The sequence below is a fragment of the Pristiophorus japonicus genome, chromosome 8, assembly GCF_044704955.1.
Source record: "Pristiophorus japonicus isolate sPriJap1 chromosome 8, sPriJap1.hap1, whole genome shotgun sequence".
Classification (NCBI taxonomy): Eukaryota; Metazoa; Chordata; class Chondrichthyes; family Pristiophoridae; genus Pristiophorus; species Pristiophorus japonicus.
Window position 1 is genome coordinate 63,199,805 of NC_091984.1, and position 12,915 is coordinate 63,212,719.

Consider the following 12,915-nt stretch of genomic DNA (forward strand, 5'->3'; position numbering starts at 1 on the left):
GGGGCGGGGCGGGGGAGGGGAGAGAGCGAGCGAGCAAGGTGCCGATCGGAAGCCTTGGAGCCCGGGGAGGGGAAGGGAGAGAGAGAAGTCACAAGATTCGAATTAGTAAACATAGAAACATGGAAACATATTAATTAGGTGCAGGAGTAGGCCATTCGGCCCTTCGAGCCTGCACCGCCATTCAATAAGATCATGGCTGATCATTCCCTCAGTACCCCTTTCCTGCTTTCTCTCCATACCCCTTGATCCCTTTAGCCTGAAGGGCCATATCTAACTCCCTCTTGAATATATCCAGTGAACTGGCATCAACAACTCTCTGCGGCAGGGAATTCCACAGGTTAACAACTCTCTGAGTGAAGAAGTTTCTCCTCATCTCAGTCCTAAATGGCCTACCCCTTATCCTAAGACTATGTCCCCTGGTTCTGGACTTCCCCAACATTGGGAACATTCTTCCCGCATCTATCCTCTCCAGTCCCGTCAGATTCTTATATGTTTCTATGAGATACCCTCTCATCTTTCTAAACTCCAGTGAATAAAGGCCCAGTTGATCCAGTCTCTCTTCATATGACAGCCCAGCCATCCCGGGAATCAGTCTGGTGAACCTTCGCTGCACTCCCTCAATAGCAAGAACGTCCTTCCTCAGACTAGGAGTCCAAAACTGAACACAATATTCCAGGTGAGGCCTCACTAAGGCCCTGTACAGCTGCATTAAGACCTCCCTGCTTCTATATTCAAATCCCCTAGCTATGAAGGCCAACATTCCATTTGCCTTCTTTACCACCTGCTGTACCTGCGTGCCCACTTTCAGTGACTGATGAACCATGACACCCAGGTCTCGTTGCACCTCCTCTTTTCCTAGTCTGCCGCCATTCAGATAATATTCTGCCTTCGTGTTTTTGCCCCCAAAATGGATAACCTCACATTTATCCACATTATACTGCATCTGCCATGTATTTGCCCACTCACCTAACCTGTCCAATCACCCTGCAGCCTCTTAGCGTCCTCCTCACAGCTCACACCACCACCCAGTTTAGTGTCATCCGCAAACTTGGAGATATTACACTCTATTCCTTCATCTAAATCGTTAATGTACATTGTAAAGAGCTGGGGTCCCAGCACTGAGCCCTGTGGCACTCCACTAGTCACTGCCTGCCATTCTGAAAATGACCTGTTTATCCCGACTCTCTGCTTCCTGTCTGCCAACCAATTCCCTATCCACGTCAGTATATTACCCCTAATACCATGTGCTTTGATTTTGCACACTAATCTCTTGTGCGGGACCTTTTTGAAAAGTCCAGATACACCACATCCACTGGTTCTCCCTTTTCCACACTGCTAGTTACATCCTCAAAAAATTCCAGAAGATTCGTCAAGCACGATTTCCCTTTCATAAATCCATGCTGACTAGGTCCGATCCTGTCACTGCTTTCCAAATGCGCTGCTATTTCATCCTTAATGATTGATTCCAACATTTTCCCCACTACTGATGTCAGGCTAACTGGTCTATAATTACCCGTTTTCCCTCTCCCTCCTTTTTTAAAAAGTGGTGTTACATTAGCTACCCTCCAGTCCATAGGAACTGATCCAGAGTCGACAGACTGTTGGAAAATGATCACCAATGCATCCACTATTTCTAGGGCAGGAGGACTGTTTTGTCAGTTGAAGCGAAGGTTACTGCTGCACTTTCATTCTATGTCTCCGGATCATTTCAAGCTACAACTGGGGAAGTGGGCGCCATCTCTCATCCTGACAACACTTGTCTCCATTCGTCAGGTCACGGCTGCACTGTACGCGAATCGAAATGATTTCATAAAGTTCTCCATGACCGCCCAAGCAATCCATGACCGGGCTGTGGGCTTCTCCAGGATTGCTGTCTTCCCAAAGGTACAGGGCTGCATTGATTGTACCCACATCATCTTGCGAGCACCTTTGAAGGATTCCAAGATGTCCAGGAACAAAAAAGGCTTCTACTCCATTAATGTGCAGCTCGTGTGTGATGACATGCATCATATCATGTCAGTCGATGCAAGATACCCTGGCAGCACCCACGATACATTTATCCTACACGACAGCGTTATATCTGCCATGGTTCAGTAGCAGCCAGAAGGACAGAGCTGGCTACTGGGAGACAAAGGGTACAACCCAGGAGAAGGAGGAGGAGGAGGAGGAGGGGGAGGAGCAGGAGGAGGAGGAGGAGGAGGAGGGGCCATCATGCCCCTTTAATGACAACTATTCCACATGGACATGTTTACTGTTTGGAGCTGTTCCGTAATGTTGTGTTCTGTTAATGGAACGTGATTCAGTTTTATTGTAAAATATATTTTATTCAAAAGTTTACAATGTACTTAACTTTATAAAAATTATTCTTGTATCAAACTTTACTTTAAGATCACTTAAAAACTTGTAAATTTACATAATCTACAAAAAACTTTTAATTTGAGAACAGTTACAACAGTAACAATAATAACAACAACAGCAGCAGCAAAGAAAGGCTGCACCCAGCTCTCCTCCCCCTTAGTCTACCCCCGCCCGCTGCGCTTGGTCTTGGACTCTCCATCACCCCTGTCCACAGGAGGTGGCGCAGTGTTTCTGGGCTTGATACCAAGCTAACATCTCGGGTACAGCGCACCTCTTGAGGGTGGGGGTCGTCGGCATCAGGCAGTAAGTTGGAGGGCCCAGGCGGCAAGTTGGACGGCCCGGCTTTGGGCTCTTCAGAGGCTGGTGTGGGGATTGGAGTGGGAGTGACAGTGACAGTTGATTCTGTCAATGGACGCAGGGTCTAGGTGTGTTCCCTTATTGCAGCAGCTAACTCCAACATACCGTCCCTCATGCGCCCTGACCGTGTCTCAACAAACTGCAACATTCCGTCCCTCATGGTCAGTGACGTGATTTGCACAACCTCTGACATTCTCTCCCTCATGGCCACTATTCCCTCACTGATGGTCCCGGATATCTTTCCCATTTCTTGTGTCATTGCTGTTAAATCTCCCGACAGTCCCGCTACCTCATCCCTCATCCCACTGATGGCTTCCAGGAGTGATCGGGTAGGGTCAATGCTCTCCGCACTCAATTACATAATCTGAACCACATCTGTTAGATCCTGCATCTCCAGGAGAGAGCAGTCGAGCTCTCCTACCCCTCCTCCCCACGGGTGTGGCTCGCACCCCAACGCTGAGACCTGCAGCCTGGGACAGTGGGGCCCTGGGTGTGCCTCGCTGCAACCTCGGAAGGCGTGAAACCATGGAATGTCCCACCAACACTCAAACCACTAGTCACAGAAGGGGCTGTCGCCTCCATGAGCGGCACCTCCTCCAAAGTCATTACAACAGTGGGAGCTTCATCCAGCTCCATCCCCTCCCCCTCATGCCCACGGATGGATTGGAAGATGTTCTCCTCTTCAGGCTCGTCCACGTCTGAATCTTCTGCATCATCAGGGTTGACCTCAAGTTCTGCAAAATATAACAGAACAGTCAAATGGTTAGCAGCAGAGGAGGGGGCAGGATGGGTGGCATGAGTAGGCTCACACGTTGCAGGCCAGGCAGCAGGCTGATTTGAAGGACCATTATGAATTTGCAGGACTTATCCTCTCCATAGTGTGGGCCCAGCTTGTGCAGTACTGATTGCTTTTTTCCAGGCAAGACCCATCAAAGCAGCGACCCTCTCTTCCAAGGGTGTCAGTGGGAGCAGATTTGTCAGGCCTCGTCCTGTTCGAGTTCTTTCCCTTTTATTATGTATCACCTTCCTCTGCAAAGATGAAAATGCAACTTTTTAGAGAGGGTGTCTTTCTGGGTGGGACATATACAGCTGGTTACATTTACAATTGCAATTTCAATTCCATTGAATAAATGAGAATATTTCTTACACTAACTACTTGACCAAGGTCCTGCCATTTCTTTTTACACCGGCCTCCAGATCTCGTGGTGGTCATCACCGCGCAGTAATCTTCTGCAACTTGGTTCCAGCGTTTCTTCATTTTTTTGAGTGGAGCTTTTATGTGACCTCTGCTGGTGTCCAGCTCCTGCCATCTGTTCTCAATCACAGTAACTAGTTCCTTGCACTGTGTTGCATCTTGTATTGCTCCAGCTTCGATTTTCCCAATGCTCTCAGAGCACTATTTCTCACACACACAACTGGCTCTTTAAAAATGGCCAATTGCCAAATCCGAGCTGTACTGAACATGCGCGTGCATTGGAACGACGTCAAAAACATCACTTTTTTTCCGCGCATACACAGAAGGTGCGGCTTCGTTTTTCGGTGCAGACAGCACTTTCCACCCACCGAGGTGACCGGACACACTGCGCGCCGCCAAATTCAAATTATACATCAGGGAAATTTTGGCAAAATATTTCTGCGCATTTCTGGCCTAGAAAAACGGGTGTAACTCTGGCAATACGCCAGAAAACGGGCTTGGGGAGAATTGAGCCCCATAAGTTGTATCTATAAGGCATATGTCTTTCAGTAGCAGTAACATGTGTAATTGTTTTTTAATAGATTTTTCTTTTTGTTTGGAAAAAATACATTTCAAGGCCAACTGCATTGAAAGGGGAAAATTTCGATGAGGCGGAGAATATACTGTGGAAAAATAATATATTTAATAAAATGAAGGCATTTTTGTGTATAATAGTCAAAAGGACTAGCATGCTCAATGGTTAAATATAGTCAATAGCATTTGTATTGTTGTGAAAACTGGACCTTGAACATTGGAATAACAAAACTGCAGTGGCTCCCTTCCCCTTCGCACCACACCACCTATCACCTCTCAAACAGAAATAAAGAAAAACTCGGTGAAATACGGAAGAGGATAGGGAGAGAAGTAAAATGAAAGGAGTTCATTAATATGGCACCTTTTTCAATATCCCAAAGTGTTTTATACCCAATGAAACACTTTTGAAGTCGAATCAAGTTTGCAATGTAGGCAATCATCTCCATGGAAGCACATACTACAGCCCTGGAGGCAAGTGGGGACAAATTAGAGCGCAGCATTGACCATGGCTTCCAGACTGTGGCCACTGCCACGTCTCAGGGCTGGACAGATCTGATAGCTGCCGTTAGGCCAGCCATCCAACAAAGCAGTGGAGCTGCATAACCAGGGCCCAGTGGAATGGCGGCGGGTGGAGTCCATGTGCCTGATACTGCCGTCTCTCAGTACATCAGCACATACCAGGACTCCAACAGTACCCACAGAGCATAATGCCTGCAGATGGTGGTGAGTGAGAACAAGCTGCCAAGAAGCTCCCTGTGCAGATGCACCCAGCAATGCCCCACTATCAGGAACCAGCTGCCATGAGTCAAGGGCCTCCTCAGTCTCATGACCCTTTAGTGCAGCATCAGGAGCCAACTAGCTCTCGTGATACAGGCCCGAGGGGAGCATTTGGACGTAGCACAAGGATAGATATGATTTGGCACAGGAGGGAAGCTCAGTGCTAAGAGTGAGTATCAAGTCTTATAATTTAGACACAAATATTGTTTTTCTGTATCGGAGTGTTTTGTTTGGAATACACTCTGCAGTTATGTTGAGGTTTGTCACTTATGGTCATGATAGTGTTTCAGGAAAGGGGGCACTCATTTGGTGTGGATTTCTTTATCCAAGTGATGCTGCATGTCAAAGTTCTGTTGAGCCGAAGAGGTTTGCTGAGGTGTCATCTGTTGCGGAGCTGCTTCCACTGTAGGCAGTCAGTCGATCAAGATATCCTGCACAATCTGCCTTCAGATGCTGCTTGCAGGGGCAACTAAGGAGACGCCCTGGTTTGCATCAGACGAACGGAACATCCTGGGGATAGAACCCTTTCCTAATCATGTACATCAGTGGCTGCTTTGGTTGGCACCTTCAGTGATGCTTGCCTGCCATATTGGCGCCCTGGGAAATCCATCGATCCTATAGAATGCTCTGAGCCTATGTTGCCTGGAAGTGGGGGAGGGGGCAATGCCTACATGGCGGAATTCAGCTGCTTTATGAAAGAGGGTATCCGTCACCTGCACGATACACATCCTGACAGCCCCCTGGCTCCCTGTAGCAGCCTGGAAGGATATGGAGCTGTAAAAGTTGAGGGTTGTTTAATTGCCACGGACAGAACAGTTATGGCAGTGGAGCGAATCTGCAAATTTTGATCATGACCTTGACAGAGATGCGCAGTTGCATCTTGGAGAGGGATAGCAATTGGAAGCACACCTCCTCGGAGAGGCCTTTGGGACCTGCTGGGGGATGGTATTACCTGTTGGGTTTCTGCTATACTGCCGGCTGGGGGAGGATATTACCTGTTGGGTTTCTGCTGTGTGTCTGATTCTTTTGACCTGGACCTGCTGCTGCTTCAACTCTTTCTCCATTATGATGGCATAAAGTAGTATGCCCATGGGTCAAGTTATCCCTTGTCCAAAGTCAATCTGAATGTGGGTATGGGGCGAGGGGAAAGCTAGGATTCCAAAACTATTTTCTGGGAAGAGAGAAAAGTATTGCAGTAAAGTGAAATGTAAATGAGTGATAAAAAAAATGTGAAAGGGGTTAAAAAAGTTCCTTGGACGCCTATAATCAATAAGTGAAGTTACTGCCCTCTTGAACTCGCTAACTTCTCACTTACGCTTGTCTGAAGAGTTAGAGGAAGCAGCAAGACCAGTTTTTTGGGGGGATGTAAAATTACACTATCAAGTAAAACATATAAATAAGCACTTAAATTCTCTGATAACGAAAGAGGATTGAAAATAATAGGTATGCTTTGATTTTTCTTCTCTGGAATAAGGACTTCCATTACAAAAACTGCTTTCCAAGTGTCCTTGTAGGTATCCTCATTAATTAAAAAGGCAATTTATTGCCCAGGTATTCCTCGGAACTGGTCCCGTAACTTTGCCAGAAGTGCAGCTGAAACCCCATGAAACACGTGACTTGCTCTGGAGAGAGTTCTCTCTCATTTGATGATTCAAGTGAAGTTATCATTAATAATATAAAAGTCTTCAAATTTGACATTAATGGGCAATAATTAAATATTTTTTCTCAGAACCTATAACCACAGCGAATAGTGTATCACAAGATCACAGGATAATTCATCCATCCAGATAGACCCTAATGTCTCTACTTGAATCATCAAAGAATAGAGAACGCTCCTCGAGCAAGATTCAAGTGTTTCTGCTGCACTTCTGGCAAAGTGGTGAAACTATCAAATGTTCATGTTCAAAGAGATTTAGGGGTCCTCGTACATGAAACACAGAGTTAGCATGCAGGTACAGGAAGCAATTAGGAACGGAAGTGGCATCTTGGCCTTTATTGCAAGGGGGTTGGAGTACAAGAGTAAGGAAGTCTTATTAATTGTACAGGGCATTTGGTGAGACCACACCTGCAGTACTGTGCAGTTTTGGTCTCCTTATCTGAAAAAGGACATACATGCTTTAGAAGAATGAGTGGTGATCTCATTGAAACATACAATACTCTAAGGAGAATTGACAGGGCTGCAGAGTCTATAACCAGGGGACATAGTCTCAGGATAAGGAGATGAGGAGGTATTTCTTCACTCAGAGGGTTGTGAATCTTTGGAATTTTCTACCTCAAATGGCTGCGGATGCTGAGTCATTGAATACATTCAAGATTGAGATAGATAGATTTTTGAACTCTAGGGGAATCAAGTGGTATGGAGATCGGGCGGGAAAGTGGAGTGGAGGTCAAAGATCAACCATGATGGTGGAGCAGGTATGGCCTACTCCTGCTTCTAATTCTTATGTTTTTATGTTCTTGCATGTCACCCAGAGTCAACTTTTGTCATTGGGGTGGCAGCATGCCCTTTTAAGCTACTGCAGGTGTTCAGGTCCTGTGCTATTCAAAAGCTCTCTTGGCTGGTCTCCCACCTTGCACCCTCCCTAAACTGGAGGTCATCCAAAACGCTGAAGCCCATATCCTAATTCGCACCATGTCCCATTCATCTACCACCCCAGTGCTCGCGGACTTACATTGGCTGACAGACCAGCAATGTATCAATTTTAATATTCTCATCCTCGTTTTCAAATCCCTCCATGGCCTTGCCCTTGTCTATCTCTGTAACCTCTTCCAGCCTACAAGTCTCTGAGATCTCTGCGCTCCTCCAATTCTAGCCTTTTTCACATCCCCAATTTTCATCACTCTACCTTTGCCAACCATGCCTTCAGCTGCCTAGGCCCTAAGCTTTGGAATTCCCTCCTTGAACCACTCCACATCTTCTCTCCTCCTTTAAGACACTCCTTAAAATCTATCTCTTTTACCAAGCTTTTGGTCAACTGTCCTAATATCTCATGTGACTCAGAGTCAGATTATGTTTGACAATGCTCCTGTGAAATGTACGTTGTGGGCGTTATTGTTGTAGGTTACCAAAAAAAAAATGGATTTGTTTTACTACCATTGCCATCTTTCATTTGGATGAGATGTACATCAAAAATAAAATAGAAAATTACATTGTAATAAATTCAGAATCAGCTGCACAGCAATTAATAAATCAGGAAAATGGAAAGATAAAAATATTGCTTGTTCAGAAAGCATACTTGTTCATTTATGCAAATTATTGCAAGATTTGGATTTATTTTAATCATCTTTAACCCATTGACAAAATGTTGCACCTTTCCTCACTCATCAATTGGTTTATAGAAAATGGAAATGCTGTACACTGGCACTTACTTTTCTATTACAGTTTTTATTGAATATTTAACACTACAAGTATTGCTATAGGGTGTATCACAATTATACTGGGGTTCTTCACAGAAAAATGCAGTTCCTCACTTTCAATAATTAAAAATGATCATGTCACAACAGACATGAATCTTGTATTAATACATTTTGAGTAAGTATACATCTCATCTATCAGTGCTCGTCATGAGTTTGGAAAAGGTTAATTGAACCAATAAAATTAAAAGTAACTACAGCATTGCACTGTGTCCATATTGGCTTGAATATCCAATGTGATAGTCACATCTATGCTAGAATAACACGAAGAGAGACATCTGTCATTAGAACCTATTATACAATAATAAAGGTTGAGCCTAAAAGCATTTCAAATGACTCAAACTTTATTCAATTTAGTCATTCATTCATTAGTTTCCTCAGGTACACATTTTTGTAGAAATGACCAAATATTAGAACATTGTCGGGAGAACTGTGGGAAGCAGCTCAACTATAAGATAGCACCAAGCAGAATGCAAAAATAAAACAAGAGCATCCAAATACAAAATGTATCTGTAAACTTGCAGTGTATGGAACAGAATTTTTGGAATACTGCTTCAGTAAAAAGCATTGAGCGTGCTGTATCACTAAGATTAAATTTTGATCCACAGTGGCGCAGTTTGAAGTAATCATGCGTGATTTAATCCCCTGTGCCGACAACTTCTCAATCTCAGCCCCATCAGTGAGAGGAGGCGCACAGTGGAAGCCAAGCAACACACAATGGGATGCAGGAAAAGTTGGAGGAATGCTATTCCTAGTTCTTTCTTCCATATCTCCTGGATTCTGGTACAGACTGTCATTTAGAAGAGCAGGAATTAAGTCAGCTACCTGTGGCTCAATGGCTGTAGAGGCACAGAAAGGACTGGAGAAAATCCAATTTAAAAAAGAAAATTGTTGCTCTCAAGATAAAGCCAGCTATCAACAGATACAATTTCAGTTCAATCAGTACAAACATTAGAGAGACATAAACGCTGACTGTAAGCAAAAACATTCACTTTTCTGTGTCTTAGCTCAGGGCCAACCATGACTCCACTCTGTTCTTGCAGTCAAACAATACTTGAACTGGGCATTTCTTCACATGTGTTTCTGCTCAAAGAATGCATCATTCATGCTCTTCATATTTACTATATACTAATAAAAAAAACTTGGGGGTTGGGAGGTGGGAATTTTATCCCAACCCTCCCGGCGGAAACCCGTAAGCAGTTAAAATGCGCCGGATGACTTACTCACCGATTTCCCACCTGCCTCACTCTGACCTTGATTTTAACCTGCTCTTCTGAGCAGACGGCAAAAGCACCCGCCTGAAACTGGAGAGGTCCTTCTTTAAACTGCAGATCAGGATCTAATGACATCATCAGGCCCAGACTGAAATTTTAACTCTGACCTGGGGGGAGGGGGGGGGGTGTCAAGATGATACTTGGAAAGGATGAGAAGGGACCATTTAAAGTAGATTTTTTAAAAACTTTTCTTGTGGGACCTGGAGGAGCAGGAATGTTTTTCCAGACCCCACAAAGGAAGTTTCAGTCTCCCCTGCCCCAGGCTGCCCCCTTTTCCTCCCAGAGACCGGCCTGAAACTGCCAATTTACCTTTTTGCCAGCGAGACCTCCACTCCCACCCGCCAGCCAGCTGCCACTTTCCACCTGTTTCGGGAGGGCAGTTAATAAGGTCCAGTGTTAAAATCGCATTTTTACATTTGCCCCATCCCCTCCGAGTTAAAATTCCCCCTCTGGAATACAGAAATTGACCCTTTTTGTGTATGATTTCATATTTAAGAATCAGTTTTGTAGATGCTCAAACTTTTACTGATGTTTAATCTGCAATAATATAAAATTCCTTTCTGCCTTTCATGAATTGACCTAGTTTTCTTAGCACAGGTTGAACCTCCCTTATCCAGGACCCTTGGAACCTGGCCTGTTCTGGATAAGGGATTTTTCTGGACGAGGGGTGGTCACATTAAATTGGATGGTACAGTTACTGAGCAAGGGGATATCAGGGCTGGCTGGCTTGGGGCTGGGAGTATGGCAGAGAGATCGTGGGGGGGGCGGGGGGGTGTGGATCGTGGGGTCAGGCCAACAATTGCAGGGGCTTGGCAGCAGGGAAGGACTTAAATTTGTTCAATGTATTCATGTTGGAGTTCTGCGCATGCGCCACCCAGTGGCCTGGAATGGTACTGGACAAGGGGTGGTTCTGGATAAGGGAGTTCTGGATAAGGGAGGTTCAACCTGTATGAGTAACATAAACAAAGTACTAATCTAAATTTTAACTGAAAATATGAAGGTTAAACATGTAATACGTTACTTAAAAAGAACAAGAAAATTGTAATACTGTGTAAACAATGACTGATCTTCCTGTTCGTCTTACCCATTACCTTTCTCATGTTATGCATTTACTCACAAGGCTGCCCTTGCATTAATGGCACACACCAAACTTGAGTTCTACCTCCATAAAAACATTAATAAGTCACATACAGTCCGCTCCCCCACTTAAACCATTTTTTTTTGCATTAGAAAAGCACAACCTATAATTCAATTAAATATGTGTCACGGAGAATGAATTAGTGGGTTTCACAAGACATAATGGAGAACACAAAAAAAACTGATTGTCAAAAGTGGTGTGAAATTGAACAATGAAACATTAGTTATTACACAGTTGGGGGTTAAGTTACAATTCTTCTTTTTGTTTCACAATGAGCTGTCGCACCAGTGATGCAATTTGCGGCTTTATTTGTGTGACTGAGACAGAAGGTCCCCAAGCATCCACCACCTCGCCATTCGCATCCACAAGATACTTCCAGAAATTCCAGTTTGGTTCCATCCCAGAGGAGTCTATATTGAAATGCAGAAAAAAATCTCCAATTATGAGAATTATAATAGCCTTCAGATTTACTGTACACCAATTTTTATGAAAACACTTGCATTTATATAGCACCTTTAATTTAGTAAATCATCACTGCGAGAGCACTTCAGCTAGTCCCACTCCCCCACCCTTTCCCCTTAGGTACCCCTTTTTCCTTCAGGTACTTATCCAATTCCCTTTTGAAAGCCATGATTGAATCAGCCTCCACCACCCTTTCAGGCAGTACATTCCAGATCATAAACACTCGCTGTGTAAAAAAGTTTTTCCTCATGTCGCCTTTGATTCTTCTGCCAATCACCTTAAATCTGTGTCCTCTGGTTCTTGACCCTTCCGCCAATGGGAACAGTTTCTCTCTATCTACTCTATCTAGACCCCTCATGATTTTGAACACCTCTATCAAATCTCCTCTCAAACTTCTCTGCTCTAAGGAGAACAACCCCAGCTTCTCTAATCCATCAACGTAACTGAAGTCTCTCATCCCTGGAACCATTCTTGTAAATCTATTCTGCACCCTCTCTAAGGCTTTCACATCCTTCCTAAAGTGCAGTGCCCAGAATTGGACACAATACTCCAGTTGAGGCCGAACCAGTTTTTTTTTAATAAAGGATCATCATAACTTCCTTGCTTTTGTACTCTTATGCCTCCATTTATGAAGCCCAGGATCCCATATGGTTTTTTTAAGCGCTTCCCCTATCTGTCGTGCCACCTTCAACGATTTATGCACATATACCCCCAGTTCTCTCTGTTCATGCACCCCCTTTAGAATTGTACGCCTTTAGAATTGTACCCTTTAGTTTATATTATCTCTCCTCATTCCTTCTACCCAAATGTATCACCAAAAGTATAAAGTAGGTAGTAAGGAGCGTTTTAAAGGAGAGAGAAGTTGAGAGGCGGAGTGGTTTATGGAGGGAATTCAAGAGCTTAGGGCCTAGGCAGCTGAAGGCACGGCTGCCAATGATGAACAGCTGACACGCTCAATGCCCCTCCCCTTTGCTTAAAGGGGAGACTGCTGCGCACCCTGCAAGGCATCTGATGGCCTCCACTAGGCCACCAGGGCAGCGTGAGACCTGGCCTGCAGCATGGCACCCAAGACGGAATGTCGGGATGCACGATTGTGGCCTGGACCACGTTAAGGCTGCCATTGTAGAGTCGACCCGAAAGCAAATCAGATGTTAGGTTGTATTAATAGTTGAATATTAAGCCAAAATAGTAACGTTTTGCTGCCTCTTTATAAATCATTGGTGTGACCACACTTATAATACTGTGTACAGTTCTGGTCACCACAGTGTAGGATACTGCAGCTATTGAAAGGATACAGAAGAAAGCAACCAGAATGATTGAAGGGTTGGAGGGATTGGATTAGGATGAGCCACTATGAAAATTGGAGA

At 44.5% G+C, this 12,915-nt stretch overlaps 1 protein-coding gene across 3 annotated transcripts in view; it reads right to left on the reverse strand.

The window, feature by feature from the left end:
• gpx7 (glutathione peroxidase 7) overlaps window positions 1-12,915 on the reverse strand; it is a 52,450-nt gene that overhangs the window by 14,316 nt on the left and 25,219 nt on the right. For 2 of the 3 annotated variants that reach the window (XM_070886101.1, XM_070886100.1), the window contains exon 3: window positions 8,692-11,496. In XM_070886101.1, coding sequence (XP_070742202.1) covers window positions 11,328-11,496 — 169 coding nt within the window. In that variant the 3' untranslated portion in view covers window positions 8,692-11,327. Of the gene's footprint in view, window positions 1-8,691; window positions 11,497-12,915 lie in introns of those variants that run through there. The other variant, XR_011593971.1, reaches the window with a different exon arrangement.